General features: G+C 45.7%; 1 protein-coding gene across 1 annotated transcript; it reads left to right on the top strand.

The window, feature by feature from the left end:
• Window positions 1-10,485: 10,485 nt before the first annotated feature.
• LOC139318734 (vomeronasal type-2 receptor 26-like) lies at window positions 10,486-24,260 on the top strand. Its single transcript, XM_070946313.1, has 6 exons — window positions 10,486-10,571; window positions 10,653-10,747; window positions 12,080-12,175; window positions 12,836-12,987; window positions 20,723-20,843; window positions 23,350-24,260. The coding sequence occupies exons 1-6, from the start codon at window positions 10,486-10,488 to the stop codon at window positions 24,258-24,260; spliced, it is 1,461 nt and encodes a 486-aa protein (XP_070802414.1).
• The last annotated feature ends 2,663 nt before the right edge of the window (window positions 24,261-26,923 follow it).

Genomic DNA, 26,923 nt, shown 5'->3' on the forward strand with positions numbered 1-26,923 from the left:
GAGAAACATTCGGCCGCCCGATGGCCTTCCTTTCCACATTTGAAACACGTGAAGGGCTTTGATTTTGGATTGAATTCCACTCTCCCCACACCCGCCTTTGGTGCTCTTTTGCAGTAGAAGGGGGATGATGGGTCCCCTGCACGGCCCCCTCGGAGTCGGCTTTGGGCCAGCTCAATTTCCACATCCTCAGTCTCAGAATCCTCAGGCACAACAAGGACAAACCACCAAGAACAACGTTGGAATGTAATGCTGGTTTAATCTTGTCCGTCCCGAAAACGCTGCAGTCGTAATGATGTAAAATTGGCGCTCCATGCATACGGCATGTAGCGCTTAAATCCATCCCGCGCCCGCCAGCTGTGAGGCGGAGCCCGGAACAACGCCCCGCCAGTGGCGAATCAGCAGGCTGGAAACGGGCGGGGCGGTGATAGGAGCCAGCTGCTGCATGTCAGAAACTTCCCGAGCAAAAGCTACCCGACCCTGTGAAACCCTAGCCCCGACGCTTCCACCCCCCCCACCGAAGCGCCTCTGTGCATCCCCCCCACGTGTAAATGTGCGCGTGTCCTGGCCGAAACTAGGAAGCATGTCGGAGGGGCAGGCACAGCCCCATGCTATCCCACACCCGTGTTGCCGCGCGGGCGAGCGGAGCCAGGTGAGTTGTCGAGTGGTTCGGCGCCCAGCGGGAGGATAGGGCTCGACAGGCGGCTCCCCTTCACCAGGGCCCTCTCTGTAAGATATAAAATAGGTGTATTAATGATAGCATTTGGTTTGTCTGGGTATTTTTTATGAAACTTCTTGCATAGTTTATCAGCATTTAAGTCCGCCTCCGGGACCCAGGATGCTTCCTCGAGCGGATATCCCTTCCACCGGACTAGGTATTTGAGCTTCCCCCGGTCAAGTTTGGAGTCCAGTATCTCCTCTATTTCGTAATGGTCACCTGCTATCGGTCCAGGGCACACTGGCTTATCCTGTACTGTCGTTACCGGTTTTAGGAGACTGCTGTGGAACACAGGATGGATCTTGCCTAATAAGGGTGGTAGTTTCAGGACCACCATGACAGGGTTTATAATATGACATATAGGAAATGGCCCGAGGTATTTCGGTCCTAACTTCTGGTTTGGTATACGCAGTTTGATGTACTTAGTGGATAGGTATACCAGATCACCCACCCTAAAGGGTTTCATACCCATCCGTTTTTTATCTGCCTGTATTTTATACACATCTGCTGCTCAATCTAACGCTTCTCTAACCTGGGGCCATAGTGTGCGTATTTTCTCTGTCCACTCTTGTGGTTCTATTTTGTTACCCTGTGATTCCTCCAATTCAGGTATAGTGACGAAATCACGTCCAGAAACAATGCGAAAGGGCGTAAAGCCAGTGCTGCTATGCACTGCATTATTGTACGTGACTTCGGCGAATGGTAACAGGCGTGACCATTCCGTTTGTTGGTATGAGACGTAACAGCGGAGGTAGCGCTCCACCATGGCGTTCGCCCTTTCCGCTGCACCATTAGTACTGGGGTGGAATGCTGAACTGAGTCCTTGGGTTGAGCCTATAGCCCACATAAAACCCCTCCAGAACTTAGCCATAAACTGCACTCCCCTATCAGAAATGATACGGCGTGGGACCCCATGTATTCGATATATATGTAGAATAAACAGTTTTGCCAGCTTCCGTGCCAATGGTAGGCCACTACAAGTGATGAAATGGGCCTGTTTGGAAAACAGGTCTATGACCGTCCAAATAACTGTGTGGCCGTTGCTCTCCGGAAGATCCACCATGAAGTCCATTGCGATTTCGTCCCAGGGTTTATCAGGGGTGGCAACTGGCTGTAACAGGCCAAGGGGTTTGCCAGGCCGGGGTTTGGACTTTGCACAAACAACACAGCCAGCAACATATGTTTCTACATCTTTTCGCATATGCGGCCACCAAAACTGGAGTCGTGTTAGGTGAAGGGTTTTTAGAAACCCAAAATGGCCAGAAGCCTTCACGTCATGACATCTATGTAGAACCGCTGATCGCAGTTCAGGGGGGATATACATTTTATCCCCTTTCCACTCTATCCCGTCTCTGTGTGTGAGTATGTGTTTGTTATCGTGTATCCACTTATCTCTGGATAATGCCTCCCATAACAGCTCCTCCCAGTTCTGTTGTGTGTCTATACCGGTTGCCACCCTTCCCCCCTGTATACCTCCTAGTATGATGGGCTGTATGACATCGTCTCGTTTACTATTGAACTGTGGGAGTCTGGATAGTGCATCAGCCAGGAAATTCTTCCCCGCGGGCACATATTTCAACACGAAGTTAAAGCGATGGAAGTATTGTGACCAACGGACCTGTTTAGGCGACAGCCGCCTCGGGGTTTGCAGAGCCATCAGGTTTTTGTGGTCTGTCCAGACCTCAAAAGGCGTACGTGCCCCCTCCAGGATGTGACGCCAGCTTAAAAGCGCCCACCATACAGCAAAAGCCTCTTTTTCCCAAATGGCCCAGCCCCTCTCTGTTGGGGTGAATTTCTTTGAGGTATACGCACACGGCTGCAAATGTCCCTGGCTATTGGCCTGTAATAACACAGCTCCGACAGCCACGTTGCTCACATCCACCTGTACCACAAACGGGATGCTTTGGTCAGGATGTCGAAGTACTGGAGCCTGTACGAAGCGAGCCTTTAGCGCCTCAAAAGCTGCTTGACATTCTGGAGTCCAGATTAGTTTTTGACTTGGCCGAGGTTTTCCTCCCTGTCCCCGTGTCAGTAGGAGATCTGTAAGTGGTAACGCTATTTGGGCAAAGGAAGGAATGAATTGTCGATAGAAATTAGCGAAACCCAGGAAGCTCTGTAGTTGCTTCTGGGTTTCAGGAGCTTGCCATTCTACTACTGTACTAATCTTTTTCAGATCCATTCCTAAGCCCTCTCTGGAAATCTTATAACCTAGATAGTCTAGCTCGGTTCGGTGAAACTCGCACTTGGATACTTTGACGTACAATTTCGCATCTAATAATTTCTTTAACACCTGGCGTACTAGTCGTACACGCTCCTCCATCGTGTATGTGTAAATCAAAATGTCGTCTAAATACACTAGCACACCACGATATAAATATTCATGGAGGACCTCATTAATTAGCTGCATAAACACCGCCGGAGCACCTTGCAGCCCAAATGGCATAACCAGGAACTTGTAGCTGCCAAGAGGACAGTTAAAAGTGGTCTTCCACTCATCCCCTTTTTTTATTCTAACCCGGTAGTATGCTTCCCATAAGTCTAGTTTGGTAAAATATTTACCCGTCGCCAATGTGGCTAAGAGGTCTTGTATCAATGGGAGGGGATATAATGGCTCCATGCTAACAGCATTTAAACCACGAAAATCAACACATAAACGAAGACCCCCATCCTTTTTCTCACGGAACAGTACCGGTGCAGCTAGATGCGCTTGACTGGGTTGAATAAACCCCCGAGCTAGGTTCTTATCTATGTATGTACGTAGTTCTTCGACCTCCCTAGGTGTCATCGCATACATTCGGGGTTTTGGAAGTTTTGCCCCGGGTATCAGTTCTATAGCACAGTCTGTGCCGCGGTGTGGTGGTAACATATCGCATTCCTCCTCATCAAACACTGCCGCTAAATCCGCATATACAGCGGGCACCCCGGGCACCAGGGGATTATTGCCCACCCTCGGATATTCCTCCACCGCACCTGTCGAGTCTGTAGCCCCTGGCTCCGGGCCTGGCTCCGGCCCGAGTTCCAAACGGAGCTTCCGGTAACCCCCTTCCCACCAGATGGTCGGCTTCCATCTGTCCAACCAGGCCAGCCCCAAGATAATAGGTTCGATCATAGTCTCTACTACCACAAACCGGAGATGCTCAAGATGTTCCCCTATCTGCAACTGCACCAACTCGGTCACTAGTGTGGCAGGTGCACCCCCTAAGATAGACCCATCAACCTGTTCAAATCGGATAGGGGACCGTAGGTGATACGTCATAAGACCCAATTGCTGCACTAAGGTTCGTTTTATCAAGCAACAAGTACACCCAGAGTCAATCAGTGCCCCTTGGTGTTTCTCCATCCCGGTACGTGCGTTTTTTATGACTACCGGGATTACAAACAGGTGTATCGGAGCACTCACCATTGGATCGTTATTCCCGTTGTCGTCTTCATCACTATCCCCAACTGGCACCACATCGATCCTGGAACGGTCCACAACCTCGGACATCGATGCGTTAGGACCCGACTGGGGGATCTGTGATACCGCCCTGGTGCGCTCGGGTGTTACCCGTTGGCGTTCACGACCTCTTCCGCCAGTCGCGGGGGTGCGACTGGTGACTGGTTGGGGGTGTGGAAGAGGACAGTCTAAGGCTCTGTGGCCCACCTGGTTGCAACGGAAACACTGGAAGGTTGGTCTACGATTGGAATCCCCGGATCCAGGGGGAAAACTGCTGCGATTGATGATGGGCCGTTCCGGACTCCTCCTCATTTGAGGTGGTGGCCCTGCAACAGTTTTGACCTGAAACTCCCGTAAGCCGACATCCAATTCAATTGCTGCTCGGAACCACTCTGAAAGACGAGGAGGCAGTCCCCTGTACACACATGCTTGTCTGAGATCTCTGTCCAGGCCTAAATGGAACTGATGCACTAGCATACGTTCGGGCCATGCCCGTAGCCGTCCCGCAACAGTCCAAAACTCCTTAACGTAATCCTTTGCAGGGCGGCCCTTCTGTCTTAAAGTCACCAACTCTCCCTCGGCCTGTTGTGTCCTGGAGTCATCCTCAAAATGAGCCCTGAGACCCTCAAGGAACAGGCCAACATCAGTCAGGTCTCGAGCGTGGTCACTGTGAAGGTCCGCTACCCAATCCGCCGCCTCCCCAGTCAGGATGGTGGTGATAGCAACTACCATGGCCCATTGAGATGGGTAGAAGTGGCCGTAGAGGTCCATATAGCTGATGACCTGGTTCAAGAATATGGCTACCCTATCAGGACTCCCATCAACAGTCGCTTGCAAGGGAGGCGGACCCCACATTGGCTGCGAGCCCCAAGTCCCTGGGGCCCACGATGGTACCGGCCCGGGTGGACCCGCTGGCCCCCAGGACCCATGCGACATGAGCTGCTGCCCAGGACCGGAGTGGGCCCCCCCCCCGTATCCCCTGTGCAGGAAGAGAACGTCCTCGGGCATCCATTCGTGCTCCCCCGTCCCCCCCTGAAGATGAGGTATGTGTGTCCGATGAGGGGGGGTCTGCTTTCCTCTGTTGACTGGCTGCCCGCTCCACCCGCAGTTTAGGGCTGGCTAGCCGGAAACGTGTGCTTGCACCTGATGTTCCTGTCCCACTCTGCCAACCAGAACCAGGTTCCACCCCCACAGCCCATGGCTGCCAGGACTGTGCATCACGGAAACTGGACTCCCCAAACCTTTCCCTCAAAACATCCAAGGTGGAGGGGCCCAGACCTGTGGAATAGCTCCACTCACCCCCTTCCTCATCCTCCACCCACCGTCTCTCACGCCACTTCAGAAACCTCTCATCCATAGAAAAAGGAGTCTGCGTTTTGAGGCTTCCAGGGCCAGCGAGCGCCAAGCTATGCCACCAGTCACCAGAAGCAGAGGGGGTGGCGCCAGACTGTGTTTCAAGTATCTCGCGCTCCTCCCCGTCGTGGGTCTTTACTTGCTCTTTTGGCCGAACCACCGGATCCGGAGCCAGAGAAACGTCCTGGGTTGGTGGGGTCTCCTCTCGCTCATCCCCCACGATGTCCTGTGTAAGTGCCTCAGGGTCCAAACCCTCCACCATCCCGCCGCTTTAGAAAAGATGAAAAGATGAAAAGAGGAGCGCCAATTTCCTCTCAGAATCCTCAGGCACAACAAGGACAAACCACCAAGAACAATGTTGGAATGTAATGCTGGTTTAATCTTGTCCGTCCCGAAAATGCTGCAGTCATAACGATGTAAAATTGGCGCTCCATGCATACGGCATGTAGCACTTAAATCCATCCCGCGCCCGCCAGCTGTGAGGCGGAGCCCGGAACAACGCCCCGCCAGTGGCGAATCAGCAGGCTGGAAACGGGCGGGGCGGTGATAGGAGCCAGCTGCTGCATGTCAGAAACTTCCCGAGCAAAAGCTACCCGACCCTGTGAAACCCTAGCCCCGACGCTTCCACCCCCCCACCGAAGCGCCTCTGTGCATCCCCCCCCACGTGTAAATGTGCGCATGTCCCGGCCGAAACTAGGAAGCGTGTCGGAGGGGCAGGTGCAGCCCCATGCTATCCCACGCCCCTGTTGCCGCGCGGGCGAGCGGAGCCAGGTGAGTTGTCGAGCGGTTCGGCGCCCAGCGGGAGGATAGGGCTCGACACTCAGCTACTACGTACCAACTCTGCAAGTCTTCGGGGACCCCCCATGCTTTACAGTCTTTGTCTATGTCTTCATTCAGTCCGTCCTTGAAACTCTCCAATAGGGCCACTTCTGACCACCCTGTCATGTAGGGTGCCAGTTCATGAAATTCTTGGGTGTATTCTGCCACCGATCTCTGGCCGTGCTGGATACCCTTCATTCTGAGTCTCGCTTTCTGCTCAGCTAGGTGGTCTTCAAACCGCCTCCTAAGAGCCCCCATGAACAGGTTGTAATTCCTCAGCAAGGGAGAGTTATTATTATGGAGGACCACCATCCATTCAGCTGCTACTCCCTCTAAGACATTCGTGACACATCTCACTCGTGCCGCATCTGATAAGTAATCCTCCCCCCAGTCCTGCATGTGGTTCCACATTTGAGTCAAGAAAAGCCCCAAGGTCTTCGAGTTCCCATCATATTTTCCAGTTTGGGGGGGGTTTGGTTTTTTGCATCTGCAGGGTGGGGCCTGCAAGGCTGGGGGTCCCTGGGCTGCTGCATCCCTCGCTTGAGCTCCAGAAGCCTGAGATGTTTCTTCCCCAGTTTCTTCTTCCTCTCCCCCACAGGCTGTCTCTTCTGGATCCAGTCTGCGGTAGTCTCCTCCCTTCCCCACAGGGAATACATAAGACTCATGGTTTTTCCGGCTTTCCTCGGCATCGCGGAGGAGTTGCATCGCCTGAGCAATCATGAGACTCTCCTTTTGCTCTTGCAGCCACACCACCTCTCCCTTACGAGGTCTGGAGCTGGTTACTTCTTGGGGGGTCCTCCCCAGGTCCGGCAACCTTCCTACTCCCCTCGACCATCTAGCTTCCTCTGGAGGAGGCTGTTCTGTTCCACAAGGAGGAGTGGGTTCAGTGGTTACAGCCGGAGAGAAACAGTGTTCTGCCCCAGCTACGGATCCCAAAGAATGCAGCACACACAAACTCCGAACAAAACTCAGTTTACTTCAAAACACAGTCTTTTGCAAATTCAGGCTGTTAATAAAACATTCTTAACAACCTGCCAGAAATTGCACAGATAAAATAGAGTCTTACAAGAGTTGGCAGAAAGCCCAGAAGCCAGGTTTGCAGAGAAAATCCAAACTCAATGATCAGTGAACGAACGAACTTTGTTTCCTGCAGCCTTTTACAAGCTGTGTGCAAACTTAAATAGGCTAAGGGAGTGGCCAATTAGCCCCAAGCCTTACTCTCGAAGAGACCTCCTCCTGAGTAACCACTCCTGCCTTTTGGCAGCTCTGCGTGCCCGTGCATTGAGAAGAGGCTCCTCCACTTCATCCTCTTCACTTAAAGGAGCCTCTGGAGGTTCTGAAGGCCCTGGCTGAATCCCTGCCTCTGGCACCACATCTTCTTCAGCCTCCTCGCTGTCCGACTCGAGCGCCGGCTTCACAGGCTGCTGGCGTGACACCACACCAGCCTCCTCGTTGTCAGGATCAGGAACAATCCACGCAGGCCGCTGGCAGGCCACAACAAACAGCCAAGGAGGCTCTCCTGGAAGGTCCTGGCAGCCGTCCCTGGTCCAGGGAGGTTTTGGGCCTGAGAGCCTCACTTGAAATATCTGGGAAGGTTTTGTGACTCTGCCCAAGTCTGAAGGACCAGGAAGGGGCTGAATTTGCAGGGCGACCCAGGCTTTGCTCAGGATTGGCTTAGAGTGTTCTAAGAACAAACCAGGATGGCTTCCAAATCAGGATCAGGGTCTTGGGGTTATATGTCAGTCCAATTAATTGTGGCATGTTTCACTTCTGATGGCCATAACAAATCATGCATTATGATTTTCTGCATTATGCAAGCCGACCAATGACTGATGGTCTCTTCAGGTATCTGTTGTTTTCCAAAATGGAGGTAACATGCGAAGAGTTGTTGGTCTGCATCAGTGTTTTTCAAACTTTAAGATCCCCAGAATTCCCCACCCAACAATGCATGGACTTCATCTCCCAGGATTCACTGGCCACCATGCTGGCCAGGAGGTTCTGGGAATTAAAGTCCGATCATCTTAAAGTTCCAAATTTGAAAAATGCTGGTTGACATTCTTTCCTTTTGTCAGGAATTAAAGCCCTGCAACAAATCGTGGCTGATTCACACGTTGCTGAATAAGCCGAAGACATTTGCGATGAATCCTAGTTTGTTTGGCTAATCCCTGGTTAGGCTTCCTCCTTTTTAAACTGTTGTTTTATATCTCTGGGTTGATTAGCAGCGTCAGCAACAAGCCAGGAACAAGCTGAGAAACTGCAAATACACCTCATGTTTCCAAAATAGTTGCCTGAGGCCAGGATTTATAATTCTTTGGTTTTAATCGCAATATGTCTCTCAAGAGTCACTTTCTATAAAGGTAAATTCTTTTTGCCACAGACTTTGATCTTTTAAAATCTATTTTTAGTTTCTGTTTTCTTGTTCTTTCAAAGTTTTAATTTTTCTTTCATTTTCTAATATATCTTTTAAACGTTCCTTCATTTTCTCCATTTCTTCTCTCCTTCTGATACTGGACTTCATCTGAGTAGGATTTCCTAAAAGAAAGCAGATTTCACATTCAAATCCTCCAGTTCTTGGGGAAGACAAAAATCCTGCCTCCCTTTCTCTCTATGGCTGCTTCTATTCCCGTCCCCATCGTCATGACAACCCACAACCAATCAAATGGGGGGGGGGGGAGAGGCAGCTGCCTGGGAGCATCCCTGCCCTCAGCCTGATGAAGAAGAGGCTGAAGAAGCCAAGCCAAAGGGGGAGGGTCAAATAAAGAGCAAAATTCAAAGCTTTTGGGGAGGGGATGAGAAATTTATTTATTTTATTTATTTATTTAATCAAATTTCTATACTGCCCTACTCCCGAAGGACTCAGGGTGGTGAACAGCCAAGATAAAATACAGATAATACAAATATTAAAAATCCCTTAAAATTATTAAATATTTTGGCCGAAAACACAGATTAAAACACCCAATTTATAAAATCACGAATTAAAAAATTTAAAAAATTTAAAAGAGGGGAGTTAGGCCAGGCCAGCTTGCTGAAATAGAAAAGTTTTGAGAGCACGGCGAAACGTGCGCAGGTCCGGGATCTTCCGTATCTCTGGGGGGAGCTCGTTCCAGATGGTAGGTGCCCCCACAGAGAAGGCTCTCCCCCTGGGGGCCACCAGTCGACACTGTTTGGCCGACGCCACCCTGAGGAGCCCCTCTCTATGGGAGCGTACTGGTCGGTGAGAGGCTATTGGTAGCAGAAGGTGGTCTCGTAGACACCCCGGTCCGATGCCATGGAGCGCTCTAAAGGTGGTAACCAAAACCTTGAAGCGCACCTGGAAGACCACCGGGAGCCAGTGCAGCTCGCGCAGGAGGGGGGTCACATGGGAACGCCACGTCACTCCCATAACCACCCGCGTGGCCGCATTCTGGACCAGCTGGAGCCTCCGGGTGCTCTTCAAGGGGAGCCCCATGTAGAGAGCATTGCAGTAGTCCAAGCGGGAAGTAACGAGAGCATGAGTGACCGTATTTAACGAGTCCCGATCCAGAAAGGGACGCAACTGGCGAATCAGGCGGACCTGATAAAAAGTCCCCCTGGCCACAGCCATCATGTGCTCTTCTAAAGACAGCTGTGAGTCCAGGAGGACACCCAAGTTGCGAACCCTCTCTGTGGGGGCCAATGACTTGCCCCCAATAGTCAGTGATGGCACCAACTGACTATATCTGGATGTCGGAAACCACAGCCACTCGGTCTTGGATGGGTTGAGCCTGAGTCTGTTTCTCCCCATCCAGATCCGCACGGCCTCCAGGCACCGGGACATCACTTCAAGGGCATCATTGGGGTGGTCCGGGGTGGAGATGTACAGCTGAGTATCATCAGCGTACTCCACCCCGAAACCACGGATGATCTCACCCAGCGGCTTCACATAAATGTTGAACAGAAGGGGCGAGAGGACCGACCCTTGTGGCACCCCACATACAAGGGGCCTCGGGGTCGACCTCTGCCCCCCTGTCAACACAGACTGCGACCGGTCAGAGAGAAAGGAGGAGAACCACCATAGGACGGTGCCCCCCACCCCTAACTCCTCTAGCCGGTGCAGCATGATACCATGGTTGATGGTAGAGGCAAAACCTCCCAGAATTGCAGAGGGAGGGGGGCTTAAGCCCCTTTCCCAGAAAAGGCTGAAATGAAGAGGGTCTCCTCAGCTAGGGGGTCTGGAGGGGCCACAGGGGACCCCCATCTTCCTCCGAATAGTGGAGGATCCCCTCCAGGGTGAGGCTGGCTGCCTTTTCCTCCAGGGCAACCCCGGATCCCCCTTGGAAGACCCAGCCCTGCATGGCTTCTCCCCCACAGGAGCCTCTCCTGGAAAGACACGAAGCCCAAGCGAGGCTGGAGAAACCCCGGGGGCTGTGTCACCTCAACATTCAACCCTGGGACCCATAAACCAGGTTAGTCTCTTCCCAGGAGTGGGGAGTAGGGGTTGCCCTGGCCTCCTGGCCATCCTGGGCCTTCTCTATGGGTCTGGGCTTTGCTTTCCCCTGAGTGCCCCATGCATGGAAAGGGGTGGCAGTGCAACATGGGATTTGGTCTCGCCCCTTCCCAGGACTCAGAAGATGGAACCTGGAGGGAGATTTTGCAGATCTGCTTCCCTTCCCCAACATGAGGCTCCCCAGCTTCCTCCTCCCAAGAGGGGCTCCCCACTCAGCCGGGCAGAGTCTCCTGTCTGGCATCCCTGCAAGAGCCCCCTTGCCTGGCCTGTGCATGGGAAAGGGTGGCAGGGGAACATGGGATGGGGGCTTCTGCATTCCCAGGTCTCTGAAGATGGAAGTTGGATTTTGCAGATCAGCTTTCCATCTGCAACACGAGGGTCTGAAGCTCCCCTCCCCTCCCTCCCCTCCCCTCCCCACATAGGGTGAAAGGCAGCCTTGATTTCTCCATCTCTTTTCACTTGGTTTTTTCTATCTTCTCTCTCTCCCTCTCCCTCTCCCCCTCTCTCTTTCTCTTTCTCTGTGGATGTGACTTTTTTAAATTGCAAATTTCTGATAACTATTTTTTCACTAAAGTTGATTTTGTTCTTAGAGACTGGCTGCACTATTGCATCAGCCCTTCTGTGTGTTGCCCTTGAGCATTAGCTTTCAAAATAATGTAAATTTTGGTTCCAACTCAGCAGGCAGCTATTTCAGATCTGTGACATGTTCTGGCATTAACTATCCCCTGGGATTTTCTCTTTAACCACAATGCCAACAAATGTCACATTTCTTTTTATCTTCAGCCACAGGTGCCGTTTATTCCCTCCAGGGTCAGTTTTAAGCATGGAGCTCCCAAAACTCTCAACTCTTGATGATAGATTTAATTCAATCTCTGCCCCTATCATTATGAATCACATGGGGATAATTCCCTTTTCACTTCTCTCCAGAGAATTTCCCAACAATCTCTGAGTCCAAGAACTAGTTGAATTATCCAGGGATCTCTCCTGAGAGTGAGAATTATGATAAAAGTTTTAGCTCTGCTGTTTGGCTGAATCCTCCAGGGGAGACTTCGGGCAGAGAAATATGGAGTTTTGGGATAGGCAGAGTCTGTGCTCTTGAATGTACGTCTCTCTCCTTTCCACATGAAACTGAGTGTTTCTCTGCATTTGAATCAGGAAAGCATCTGGATCATATTACACCTTGTGAGAGTCCTTTGAATTCTTCTTTAGAAACAGGAAGAGGATTGATTGATTCCCTCAGAAATTATGGACCTCCTGCTTCTGCTTCTGATGCTGTTTTTGTCCCATCCAGTCTCTGGGAAGCTGAGAATGAAATGCCCGCTGAGTTTGGAGCACCAGGATGGAAAACAACCACAGAGCTTTTACAGACCAGGAGACCATCTCATCGGTATAGTCATCACTGGAAATAAAAGATTGCATAGAAAATGGCTTTTCAACATGGCTCCTTCAGTTCAGTTGGTTTTCCGTGATTTGTAAGTCATTCAGGGTGATGCACTCCCTCCATTCTAACACTCTCCTTTTCTGTTTTTTATTTTTCATTTATTCCTATATTGGGGAATATGTCTAATTTCTTGAATGATTTTGATTTCCATGGCTTCCTTCTTTTGTCTGATTTTGTGAAAGAGACTCAAATCCAAAAATGGGCCTGAAAAAAAGCTGAAAGGGCTGCAGATTATTTTCCTCTCTCAGTTCAATCCTTAATTTATCACTTGAATAATGGATTTTATTTAAAGTAGTGTTGGAATAAGTTGTAGTTGCTGTACCTCAACCAGTTTCCATATTTATGTAACCGATCATTGTTTTTGGATCAGTGTTGGCTTAAGGCTCAGTAGGCTTGTGGAGGATTATATATTAAAAGAAGTATTTGTTGTTGCTGTTGATTATAATAGGATTTTTTTTTTTTACAATAGGGATGTTTATGGTTTTTTATATGGCTTACGGTTCATTTTCACTATTCAATTGGTCAACAAGAATCCCCATCTCTTGCGCAATCTCACACTTGGCTACAACATCCATGACAACCATTTGAGCCCTTTCCGCACTTCAGATGCCTTGCTGGACATGCTCTCCATTGGAGAAGCCAATGTCCCCAACTATGGCTGTGGAAGGAAGGACAACCTTCTGGTTCTTCTTGATAGAGCTAACAGGGACATCTCCATCCATATATCAACATTAGGAGGCATCTACAAAGTCCCACAGGTTTGTGTGTATTTTTCTCCACCTGGTAAAGTGAGTGGTGGGTGGTGGTGGGTGAGCAATAGATGCAATCTTGTCTTCTCCATGGAATTCAAGAGCTGCTTTTATCCATATTAGCAAAAATGTCAATAGTTTATCCCCTTATGTTCATGTTGAAATTAATCATAAAAGGCATGAAATGCAAGCTATACATTCCCTGGAGAAGACTTTCTACCAACTATGTAATTGATAAAAAAATATCCCTGGTTGTTAGTGCCTCTATTGGCATCTTCATTTTCACATATGAATAATGCCTGCCCTATCCACTCGGATTGAAGTTGGCAATAGTAGCTTTTTATCTATCTAAAAAGTGGAATAAAAAGGACTTTAGCAATTATAGGCCAAATAGACTAGCAGTGGGTAAAATATATGCCATGATCCTCTTAGTTAAACTTGAGAAATATGCATTCCTTGCAGAAGAACCAGAAGGTTTTAGGTAGAATTTAAAGCTATATAGATTTTATAAGAAATAATACGTACGTTAATAATCTAACATTGGCAAGAAATTTATCTTGAAATATCTAATCTATATCAGTAAGGTAAAACAAGATTTTCTGGCTTTCTAGATGTTAGTGCACCATTTGACAATAAACAGAGAAATACAATGAAGAAAATGTTTTGCCCTCAAAATGGAGCTCAGACTGTTGGCCCTGATCCAAACCTTTGTTTGAGAGGGAGGTTTGGGTTCAATTGAGCCATGAGAAGAAGGATCTATGCTTACCAAGGAGGAAGGGAAAGATGCATATTTGAACCCTTGTTCTTCAGTCTAGATATATTTATTTATTTATTTATTTATTAGATTTTTATACCACCCCCTCTCCCGAAGGACTCGGGGCGGTGAACAGCCAAAGTTAAAAACATACAATATAAACAATTAAAATACGTTTAAAACAGAATTAAATCTAAAATGGCTCCCCAATTTAAAACGCCTTACCCATACCCCTATAAATAAGACGAATTTAAAATTTAAAAATTTAAAATTTCCACATTTAAAAAGGGGGAAGGTATGAATATGAATGAGTTACTGGGACTAATGAAGGATCAAAAACAGATCATAAATAAATGTTATTTCATTTTTTGACAAAAATGACTAAATTAGTGGACCAGTGAAATGCAGTGCAGTATACAGTACTTGGATTTCAGAAAGCCTTTGACAAAGTAAACCACAACCTATTTCTTCATAAGCTAAAAATATGTGGGATAGACAGCATCATTCATGGATAGAGTCAGCCTGTGGTCCTCAATGGAGCTACGTCTGCATGGAGGGAAACAAGCAGTGGGGACCCCAAGGTTCCATTTTAGGCCCAGTACTCTTCAACATCTTCATCAATGATTTGGATGAGGGGAGAAATGGGGTTAGGGTTAAAGTGGCAGAAATATCCAACACCCCAGAAGATTGGCTCAAGATCCAGATGGATCTAGATAGACTTGAACTAGTGGTGGGATTCACTTCCCTTCCCTTCCAGTTCTTAGCATGCGCAGTGCTTGTGCATTACGCCCGGGTAGGTGGACAGAGCCTCCCGCCATCACCGCTAATGGTTCGCCTGATCTGGCTGAATCCCACCACTGACTTGTAAGGTTGGAAGGTTTTACATTTAGGCAAAAAAACCCAAATGTACAGGTACAGATTAGGTGAAACCTGCCTTAAATAGCAGTACCTGTGAGAAGTATCTTGGAGTCCTAGTAGACAATCACTTAAATATGAGCCAAGCCAGCTGTGTGTGGCAGCAGCCAAAAAAATCCCATACAATCCTAGGCTGCATCAACAGAGGGATAGAATCAAGGTCATATGAAATATTAGTACCACTTTATAATGCCTTGGCAAGAACACATTTGGAATAGTGCATCCAGTTTTGGTCTCCATATTATAAAAATATGTAAAGACTTTGGAAAGAGTGCAGAAAAGATGATTAAGGGCCTGGAGACTAAAACATATGAGGAGCAGTTGCAGGAATTCAGTATGTCTAGTCTAGTGGAAAGAACTAAGGGTGACATAATAGCAATATACCAATATTTGAGGGGCTGCCACAGAGAAGAGGAGGTCAGCCTATTTTCCAAAGTACTAGAAAGCAAGACAAGAAACAAAGGATGGAAACTAATCAAGGAGAGAAACAACCTAGAAGTAAGGAGAACTTTCCTAATGATGAGGAATGGAAGGTCTCCCCTTCAGAAGTTGTGGGTGGTCCATCACTGGAGGCTTCTAAGAAGAGACTGGACAGCCACTTGTCTGGCATAGTATAGGGTCTCCTGCTTGAGCAGGGGGTTGAACTAGAAGACCTCCAAGGATCCTCCCAACCCTTTTATTTTATTATAAATTCTGTTATAGATACACGTTTAGCATGCTAAATATCTATTGGAACACACTGATTTACACTGATAATATGATTTATCATACTTACTCATTGGATTGCTTACACTTTGAAGAAAATGTGGATCCTTGTGTCATAATAATTAACTGATAATTAATAAATAAAATTCAAAAGTTATGGTCTTTGTGAAATGACATCATAGCCATAGATGGTCAGCCATTAGAGCAAGTAACACCTTTCCTTACCTGGGGTTGTTTTCTCTGAGACTGAATCTTGGCTCCCTCATCATCCAAGGAGCTCCGTTAGAGAAAGGGCAGGAGAGAAAGTGGTGCTTAAATGAAAACCTCTTAGCTCTCCAGCTTCCTCAGCCCCAATGATTAAAGTATACGAGGCCCAGTTTTCTCCCATGTTCTTCCATCAATCTGATGTTTGGGGCTTCAGAGAGAAACCAACAGTAGAACCAGCCCAATCTCAGCCTCTGAGGAGGATCTTGGGGTGGACAAAAGGACTCCAGCTGCTGCCCTCAGAGCTGATTTGGGAATTTATACAGTTTCTGCTTTGTCTAAAATCAGAAGATTGGCATAAAATTTAATCTAGGGAAACTGACAGACTCCGAAAATTGTGGCTGCTAGAACAGACAAAATTTCAATTAAAGACCTCTTGGATTGTACATGTCAGCATTCCAAGTAATGCACACGTAGAAATGAGAACTCCGAGGCAGGCAATTTCCTCAAAGAACAGTTTTATTGGATACATCATATTGGCACAACTGATGGAAGCTGACTCTAAAAGTTTCTGCGGCTTTCACCTAATTAAAAGTAAAAGTTTCCCCTTTCCCCCAGGTCACTGGTCATGCTGTCCAATCAGTTGCTGGCCGGTTGCTTAGTTACTTCCCCCTCCCCTGGCCAGCCACCTGTGAGAATGTCCTTGGTTCCCACAGGAAAACTTTATTGTTTTGGCTACAAAAGCCCATCTAACTATTTCCCCATTCCTTCTGTTGTGTGACAACCCTGAAGCCTCCAAGATGGCCTCAGCCAGGTTAATTTCAGGATTGATAATACAACTGACAAATCGTATTAGAAACTGAGGTCTCCCTGTTCTTGTACAACTGGAGAAAGAAGCTAAAAAGATTCCTCCACAAAGAATCTGGGATATAGAAGCAGAAAAAGATGCAGCAATCTTCAAATATTATCATAGGCCCTTTATTGGAATAGAATCCTTCAGCTGGCATTTGCACCTGTTAATCTAATTGTAATAAATTGTAGGGGTGATACAGTAATATGATTTACATTTTTATTGTTTTTGAATTTATTATTTTCCACTTTTATTATACAATCTTGCTAATATTCTGCCTTTAATATTTTAAACAATATCTAATTAACAAACTATTCTACTACATTCATGAGAACCAAGTTGAATTTATTAAAATCTAATATTTTAGATTCGATCTGACCTCAAATGTAACACAGCATTCTTCATTGCTTTTTCAGATCAATGAGGAAACATCTGCAGAGGCTCTGAGTGATAAAAGTCAATTCCCTTTTTTCCACCAGATGCATCCCAAAGAAGGGTTCCAGTACCCAGCAATTGTCCAACTGCTCCTCCACTTCGGATGGACCCTGATTGGACTCTTTGCTTCAGACACAGAAAATGGAGAAAATTTCATGAGGACTTTCACTCCTATGCTTGTCAGGAATGGAATTTGTGTTGTTATATCACAACTGTTCTCAACAACTGAACATACAGCAGCCCTCAGGGAAGCCCTCTCTAAGTGGAGACAAGTCAACATCTTTGTTCACTTCATAGAATACGAGTTCATTTGGAAGAGAATTCTTCCTTTCCAGGAAACACTTCTGCATTTGCCAGGACCGATTGAAGGGAAAGTCTGGATCCTCACAAATTTTTTAGGGTACGTAATAAAAAATCGCAGACTTCTCAAATACATCCATAGTATTTGGAACTTTCGTTATCTGTCAGAAAAAAGGCCAAAAGATGAGGCCTTTCAACCCCATTTCTTTGTGGAAGAAAAGTTTCAAGGTCATTATTTTCGCTGTTCTCTTTCAAAGGACATCTTTTCTGTCAAAGGCCGCAGAAGATGCACCCAGAAAGCCCCACTGGAGACCCAGGAGAAAAGGAACAGGAAATGGTTCGCAAACTTTATCCATGATTACAATATCATAAAGACCCTGGCCCGTGCCTTGAATGCCGCATATTCCTTCAGATTGAGGAGGAGAAGGAAGGCTGGAGAAAACTTCTTGGGGACTCAAAGGCTGCAGCCGTGGCAGGTATGGGGTCCCATTATGGATCCATTAATCTTAGATCTTTTGGAGAAGGAATCCAAAGGAGAAGGAGGGGAATCATCTCAACAGATTAAGCCAATCTACCATATTTTTCACTCCATAAGATGCACTTTCCCCCGCAAAAATGTGGGTGGAAATGTGTGTGCGTTTTATGGAGAGAATATTGCAGCGGGGGAAGGAGGGTTGGTGCGGCATGGTGAATTGTTACCCCCACCGCTGCCTGTTACCGCCGCTGCTGCTTTTCACTGCAGCCAGGGAACACTGGAGCCTTTGCTGCCGAACAGCTGATTGGCGGTTGGATCAGTCTCCCAGAATACCGCCAATCAGTTGTTCCAGGCAGTGGGGATTGCTGCTGCTGTTCACCACTGCTGCCGTTTTCTGCTGTTTATCGCCGCCGCTGATCACCACCACCAAATGGTGGCGGCTGCAAAAGGCAGCAGTGGCGGTAGGTGGCGGTGATTAGCAACAGCAGCGAATGGTGGCAGCGAACTCCCGCCGCCTCGAACAGCTGATCGGCAGTATTCCGGGAGGCCAATCCAACCACCGATCAGATGCTTGGCAGCGAAAGCTCCAGAGTTCCCGGCGGAGGCAGCAAACACAGAGGAGGCAGCAATGGCAGCATTTCCAGTCATCCAGCCCACTGATTGGCGGGGCGAAGGGAGGCCAGGATCCAGCTGTTGCTCAGCTGACCACTGGTGGGTGCAACGGAGCAGAGCCTTGATGAGCCATGGGCTGGGGTTGCAATAACATGCTGAAGCTAACCAGGCTGTTTGCTGTATGCTGCAAGGACGGTAGCCAGATGAATATGGATGGATGCTGGAAGGCAGAGGCAGATTTTTTTTCCCCCCTTATTTTCTTACTCTAAAGCTAATATGCGTCATAGGGTCCGGAGCATCTTATGTTGCAAAAAATGCGGTAATTCTTTCTTGATTTCCTGATAAAACCTACTTTGCAGAAGGAATTCAGCAGAACAGCTGTGTGGGAATTTCAGTTTGGGATTGTTTTTGCTTTTTACACTCTGTCTCCTAATTCTGCAGCAAGTCCTGCCTTGTTCATTTACTCAAATGGCAGGGCCCTGTTTTAATGCCAAGTCATGAAAAGGAAACTTTTATCAAGAAGAGATAAAAGAGATAAGAGATTTATCAATTCTACTGTATTAATGACAACATAGAAAAATGGCTGATTAATGGCAAATCACTATCTATCACCTTCAGGTTTCAGAGGAAAGATTTAAAAGGATTAAAAATTATTTGAGTATCATTTTGAAGACTGTTTTTATCCACTTAGTTATCATACCACCCTTCAGTTTTCTAATCACATCACACAATTGTTTGTGACTTCTTTACTGAAATCCAGTGATGTCACCAGAGTTCCCATAATCTATTTAGGAAGTGTAATGATGTGTGATAATGACTTTTGGGATGAGGAGAAGAGAGGCTGCCTAGGAAAGGATCAGAGAAGAGAGGAGAATCCTGCAACTGCATAAAGGGAGAGAAAGCAACTCAGAAAGGATCCTGGCTAACTTTTCAGGGTGAAAAAAGAGTTGGTGGGAGAGTTGTACTTCCAGATTTGCAAAATTTTGTTAATGTCGCTTTACAGTCAAGTAGAATTAGCAACTCTGGATGTTTTCCATCAGGATGACCAGGGAGAAGATTAGCCTGACAGATTTCTTCTTGATCAACCCATGCTTTCTGGGAATCAACCTGTTGTTTTCAAAGAGTTTATGAATCATCTTTTTTTCTCTCTGTTCATTTTGTTTGTTATCTGCTCTAGAATGGTCCCTATAATTGACAAATTGTGTCAATTATATTTTCTCTCTATTTTGTCAGTATATGATTGACAAATTTTTCTCAAACTTTTTCATTCACTTATGAAGATAATGGCAGTATTTGTATCCTATTTAACCAAATTTGGAGATTAGACACTTGTAAAAGAAAGATTCAATGTGGGATAAGAAACAAAGTTTTCTGCTTTTCAAATATCTGGCTGTTTCAATACTAGTTTCATCCCTTCCTGAAGAAGAATGAGTTTTTCAATATTTCTCTGAAAAAACTGTACTTGGACCAAAATGGAGAGATAACAGCAGAACTGAGGATTGTAAGCTTATTGGTTCTCCCCAAGGAGGATGCCAGGAGTGAGACTCTGGCATATTTTGAAAGACAGAGACTTTCTATCAACCAAGATGCTCTTTCATTGCTAAAGTTGCTCAATAAGGTAAGAGAAATTTTGGTGTCTTTTCTCTGTTTTCCAAAGCCTGAGGTCCCATTTCAAGTGGGCAAAGCCTGGAGTCTCCAGGGTGGTTGGCCTTCCATGCCAGTTGGTGTCATCTAATGGAAGTTCTTTAACAGACAGGACCTAAGTGGAGTGACTTTGCCATGTTTTATTGAGATCTTTCAAGATCTTACTAGTCAGAGGTTTCTTTCTTCATCATAGTTTTATTCTACATTAAAAAATCTAATGGAATAAAAGTTTCCTAAAATTTTTACAGTAAACTTTATTCCAGGGGTGAAATCTACTTACCTTCCCTACCAGTTTGGAAATGCGTGCTCTGCACGCACGCACTCTCACATCACGTGTACAGTTGGACACTCTGCACATGTGCAAAGCCTTCTGTGCATGCGTAGAGGGTAAAAAAGGTTATTTCCTAGTTAAAACCAGGAAGAAACGATTACTGGGTGGGCTGGCGGAGCCTTGTGCTTCCGCCGCTACCGTTCTCCAAACCACCTGCCACTGCTACCAGTTCGGCTGAACCGGTCCGAACTGGTAGCATTTCACCCCGGCTTTATTCTCAATTTTAATATTGATATAATCATACTTAAAACTTTTTTCAATTCCATCCGTCTAGATTTTATTAAATAGAAAAGTACTTTATTGCACTGTTAAATTCCAAAAGCAAAAGGGAGGAACTAAATGAAGAATCTGCCAGTTGTTACACCTCCTGCATCTGTTTAGAAGTAGTCAGAGGTTTCGTATTTACCTCAGTGAAGACCAGAGGTTGCTTGTCTCCATCCATTTCTACCTCCATTTTCCATGGATGAAGAGTCCTAACATATTTTCTTTGGCATTCCTTGTTTTTCTGCTCAGTCTCTGCCTCAGTCCAAATGTGTGGAAAATTGTCATCCTGGATTTGTCAAGAGGGCTCGAGAAGGAGAGCCAGTTTGCTGCTATGACTGCCTTCCCTGTCCAGAGGGAACCATCTCCACTCAGCAAGGTGGGTGACACCAGTGGAAATAGCAGGCCATTTGGAACTGGATCCATTCAGAACCTTTTCATAAAAGTGCAAGTTAGACAGATTGAAGCTCACCTGTTTTTTTTTTTATTATTATTTTTAACCTGCACAATTTCTTATCCAAAAGGAAGTAAATAAAAAAGACTTTGAAGGAGGGGCTGGGAAGAGATGGGAGGAGGAGGTGGGAGACTGGGAAAGCTTTACTAACAGCAGAGGAAATATATCTTCTGCTTTTTAGTTTGGATGTGTGCTGCTAAGTTCATCGTTGTAGGAACATCTGAGATCTTTGAAACTTGATGAATTGTTTCAGGTCCACCTTCTGAAAGACCTTGTAATTCACTGTTTATTGGCCTTCCTTTGAGGATCACTGAGAAGGTGTCACTGGTCCATAATGTGGTGCTGTAGATAGTTACAGGGGGGAATTCATTACACAAATAGTCTGCCAGTCAGGTAATTCAACCAACCAACCAGAGTAGAGCTGAAAGGGATCTTGGAGGTCTTTTAATCCTACCCCTTGCTCAAGCCGGAGGCCATTTCAGACAAGTGACTGTCCAGTCTCTTCTTAAGAATCTCCAATGTTGAAGAACCCACAACTTCTGGAGGCAAGCTATTCCACTGGTTGATTGTTCTCACTGATAGGAAGTTTCTCCTTAGTTCCAGATTGCTTCCAGATGTTACAGGATACTGTAGGTGTCCTCCAACTCCAGGATATTAACTGCCATGTGTCAGGACTCAGGATGTTTGCCTAAAAGGATTATATGATTCATTATTAATCTCTAATAATGTAGGTTCCTATGAATATTCTACACATTACACTGGAAATAATTCACATCCTAGGACTTCCCTCAACTTCATATACCTAGCTAGATTTTTTTTTAAAAAATATCCTTCTTATACTCTTTTTAATGACATCATTAATAAATACTTCAAAATTCATATGGCAAGGGAAACGGCTGAGAATTAGATTCAAATTATTACAAGATGCTAGAGAAAGAGGAGGATTTGGCCTACCAGACTGGACAAAGTATAATCAGGCAGTGGCGTTGGTTTGGCTAAGTGAGTGGATGCATCCTAAAAACACAAGACTATTGGCACTAGAAGGTCATGACTTACAGACAGGGTGGCACGCTATTCTATGGGAGGAAAAACATTTAATCCATCAGTACTTCCGGAGGCATTATATTAGGAGAGCACTATTGGATATTTGGAAAAAAACAAAAAGAAATAATTATATGGAAATTCCTAATTGGGTGTCAACATTAGAAATGTACACACATCCAAATTTGACAAAACGAGGGAGAGCTGTCACCTATAAAGATATTTTGAATGAGAAAGGAGAATTAAAAGTGAGAAATACTTTAAAGGAAGAAGGAATTTAATTGAAATGGTGGGCAGATCTCCAAATTCAATCTAAATTTAGCAAAGATAAAAAGGAATGGGGCATAAAGCAAGAATCATCAGAATTAGATAAAATTTTATTTAGCAGGGAAGGCAAGACCATAAGTAAACTATATCGATATTTATTAGAATATGATTGAGAAACAGGTGAAAGAAACAATAATTTGGTGTAAATATTTTGGGCACAATATCGATTTGGACAATTGGCAAAGTTTATGGGAAAAATATTTAAAAATCACACTAGCAACCTCCTATAAGGGAAACCTCTATAAAATATTCTATAGGTGGCACCTCCCCCCCCAAGATTAGTACAAATGAATAAGGGGAAATCCTCGATATGCTGGAAGTGTGGAGAGACCGTGAGAATTACTACCTCATGTGGTGGGAATGCCCAAAGGTGCAAAAATTTTGGAATTTATTAAAGAACTGGCTGGAAGAAATTTTGTCAACAAATATAGAAGTCAAACTGGAATTTTTCTCACTGGGGATTATAGAAAGAAAATATAAGAAAGATACAAATTATACTGACAGCGGCACGAATAGCTTTCACTCAAAAATGCAAAGAGAAAGAAATTCCAACTGCAGAGGAAATATTACTGAAAATCTTTAACTGTGCAGAAATGGACAGACTCACTTTGGAACTCAAGGATAAAAGAGAAAATAAGTACTACAAAATCTGGGAACAATTTTATGATTGGATAGATAACAAGAGGGTAGCCAAGACAAATGTATAGTGTTAGAACAAAAATATAGATGTTATTATAGATAAATGTATGTTTAAGAGATGAATAAATATACAGAAATAAGGGGGAAAGTATTAATATCATATTATGTTTAAATAATGAACAAAGCTTAAGAACTATATGTTTATATGAGTACTAATATTATTGTACAGTGATGGAAGATGTTTGGAAACAGTGATGTTATATCTATGTCCAATGTTTTTTTTTTAATTTTGTATTAGTAATAAAAAACTTTAAAAAAAATACTTCTTGGAAAATGCCCATGGAATCAGCTGTTATCCAAAGAAGGTATTTCTTGTAAGTTAAAAAGACAGAATATTAAAGAAAGTTGCTTTTCGGTTTCTCAGATATGGAAAAATGCACCAAGTGTCCAAATGATGAATATCCAAATGAGGACAGAGTCCAATGTATCCCCAAAGTTATAACCTTCCTGTCTTATGAAGAACATCTGGGCATCATCCTGGTCTCTTTTGCCCTATTCTTGTTCTTAATCACAGACCTTGTTTTAATCATCTTCATTAAATACCGAGAAACTCCCCTTGTCAAAGCCAACAACCGGGACCTCTCCTACATCCTCCTGGTCTCCCTCCTGCTTTGCTTCTTGTCTTCTTCCCTCTTCATTGGTCAACCAAGGAAAGCCACCTGCCTTTTCCGACAAACGGTTTTCAGCCTCATCTTCTCAGTTGCCATTTCTTCTCTCTTGGCCAAAACCATCACGGTGGTGCTGGCCTTCCTGGCCACAAAACCAGGAAACCGAGTAAAGAAATGGTTGGGGAAGTGCTTGGCCAACTCCATCATCCTTTGTTGTTCTGCTGTCCAAGTTATCATCTGCTCCACCTGGATGGGAGTTTCTCCCCCCTTCCCTGACTCTGACTTCCACTCCCAGCCTGGAGAGATCATCCTGCAATGCAACGAAGGGGCCGTTGTCATGTTCTACGTCACCCTCAGCTACATGGACTTCCTGGCTGCCATCTGCTTCACGGTGGCTTTCCTGGCCAGGAATCTGCCTGGGGCCTTCAACGAAGCCAAGCTGATCACCTTCAGCATGCTGGTCTTCTGCAGTGTCTGGGTGACTTTTGTGCCCACCTACCTGAGCACCAAAGGGAAATACATGGTGGCTGTGCAGGTCTTCTCCATCCTAGCCTCTAGTGCTGGTCTGCTGGTCTGCATCTTCATCCCCAAGTGCTACATTATTCTTCTGAGGCCAGACCTCAACACAAAGGAGCATCTCACGGCCAGAAGCAATGTGGAAATGTGAGACAGAAGAATTTCAACTCCAAGCTATTCTCCATGCATGAATGGGGCAACATTTTTTCTTTAAATAAATAAAGGAAGTCTGGAAGAATGTGAGGAAGCCAATTTCTTGGAGGAATAATGTGTTACCAAGATAGAAATAAAGAGTTAATGCCCTAATTTCTCAATAGATTTTATCCAAACTGCTGTGGAAATGCAACTGATACGTTTCTTTTTATTTAGGCAATATCTCTTTCGTGAGGATGGTAACAGTGAGCAGGCATGAAAGTACCTTGATGTGTGCTAATTATGAATATTCATGGTTATATCATCTATTAGATACACATATTGATGATTATCATTTTCTCCTCCTTTCCAGAAATATATAAATATGAGTGCATCCTTTTGTCTGTGGAAATCAGTCTTGCTATGTCCTGGAGGGAAATTCCTCCAGTGAACCTTGAACAAATAGTAACTGCAGTGAGCTTTGATTATTGGGTTTTTTGGGGTCCTGTGTTTGATTCCAAAGAAACTGGTGTCAGGAGTGGGATTCACAATCTTTGATGTGCCCCAAGGGACAACAGCTAGGGCACCCCTATAGGGTGAGTGTTGTGAGATTGATCCCATGTTCCTTCCTGATGCCACAAAAAGGCACTGTTTAGGAGTGTGTGTGATACCACAATCTGTGTTTAAGAATCTGTTGTGGCTGGGAAGGTTTGTGAAGTGTTTGTGGTTCCTTCCATCCCAATTCTCAGCCTCTTCCCCCCTTCCAAGAAAATAAGAACTCTTAAAAACTTCGTGTTGAAAAGGGATGAAAGCAAGTCAAAATTCAAAGCAGACTCTGAGGTCCCTCAGGAATTATAGCCCAGGATAAAGGAAATTAGGAACCCCTCCCCACTGTCCGATGTGGATTCCCACCAATCCGCAGGTGTGAAGATGATACCGTACCGGCCTCTGAGAAGCAGATAAGAAGAGCTTCTTAGGTCCATCCACATGTCCCCCCCCCTCTCATTTCCCAAGAGGTGAGAATTCTCCAGGCATTTCTGGCCCCAGGCAACAGTTATAAATCTGGTTAAAGTTTTTACAAAGAGGACCAGGCAAGAAATAGGATACTTAGGATACATAGGAAAGAGAAGTCAATGTGACAAATCCAAATCCCTCCCCTTCTTCTATGAAGAATGGTAGATACACGGATCTGACAGCCATCCTGGACCTGCTATGAGGTCAGCTGAGCGATGGCCGGAAGTGTCCAGGAAACCACTGGGAAATTGGCTTTGTGGGGTGAGTGTGACCCTCTGTGTTGAAGAATGGAGACTGACCCACAGGCTCTGTTCAAACTCTTTGTCCTATTGTCTAAATGGAGGAATTCAGCTGATCCTAGGCAGGGAGGGAAGTGGATGATGGGACTCAGGCAGACTCTGATTGGGGAAGGAATCTTTCCCCAAAAAACAGAGAAACTCATTGTGGTTCAGGGCTGGGAGGGGGTGCTGACAGGAGACATTGGAATATCTTGACTGGGCCCAGGAGTTTCTGGATGAAGCCACTTGCCACTCGTTGCCTCTTCCTTCTTCTCACAACATCATTGAAAAACTCAAAAGGCCAACAGTAACAATGATTTGGGTCTTATTAACCAGGATCTGGGGAGGAGGGAGGTCACTGGAGAATATTGGAGGGCCTCTTCTAGAGGAAAGGATTAAAGAAACAAACAGAAACAAAAGTGAAAGCAAGGTGCCTGGAATTTCCAGCTGATCTCTTTGCCCCTTCAAACAGAGCTCTCCATGTTTATCATAATAAAGTAAAAGTAAAACCTTGGCCCAAACTCTTTATGGAATTCCGATATGGATACAGGGCTTCAAGGAGTGTATTGAAAGAGCCCAGGCTGCTTTTTTAAGGAAACTTTTGGGTCTCCCTCCCTGTGTTGGCTTTGCTCCGATGTATCTGGAACTGGGCATTCGATCAGTCAAATGCATGGCGTGGATCAACACCTTTAAATGGTGGTTTTGGGCACTCTTTTTGGCAACCCCTGGCAGCTACCTCTCCCTGGTGTTAGCTGACCCCTATACGTCTCGATGGGAGAGGGATCTGACGAAGAAACTCCACCTGTTAGGTTTTTCGGGGGATGCCATGGGAGACTATGGCCTTAAAGACGCCCAATGTAGGGTAGTCCAACGGCTTGTGGACATAGACTTACAATATCTGAGAGCTAGAGCCAATAAAACCTGCTCCCCTCTGGTCTTCAGCCAACTTAATAATTTTGGACTGAGGATGGCCTCATATTTCTATACTCTAACCATCCCTAAGTATAGAAGAGTCTTCTCCCTTGCTCGTTTTAACGTCTTGCCTTCAGCATTGCTGGACGGTCGATTCAAGAGGCTTCCAAGGGGCGAGCGGCTATGTCCCTGTGGTAGAGCGGAGGTTGAGACTGTGGAGCATGTCCTTTTACACTGCCCCATGTACAATGTAGCCAGGACTAATTTGATGTCTCTCTTAGAGACAGATTTCTGTGGGCCCAATGATAGTGATTTGGCCTTGTATTGTTTAGGGAATGGCTCCTCATACACTACCTCTCAGGTCTCAAAATTTTTTCTAAGAGCTGTAACCATTAGAGGAGAGCGCTGTGGTCCCTCTCAGCCGGGGCTTCTGGTGGCTGGCTGTTCGTGATGTTCTTTTTCCTATGTTTTTCTGTAG

This window comes from Pituophis catenifer, unplaced genomic scaffold, assembly GCF_029215685.1.
Source record: "Pituophis catenifer annectens isolate HBS135680 unplaced genomic scaffold, rPitCat1.0.hap2 SCAF_6, whole genome shotgun sequence".
NCBI lineage: Eukaryota > Metazoa > Chordata > Lepidosauria > Squamata > Colubridae > Pituophis > Pituophis catenifer.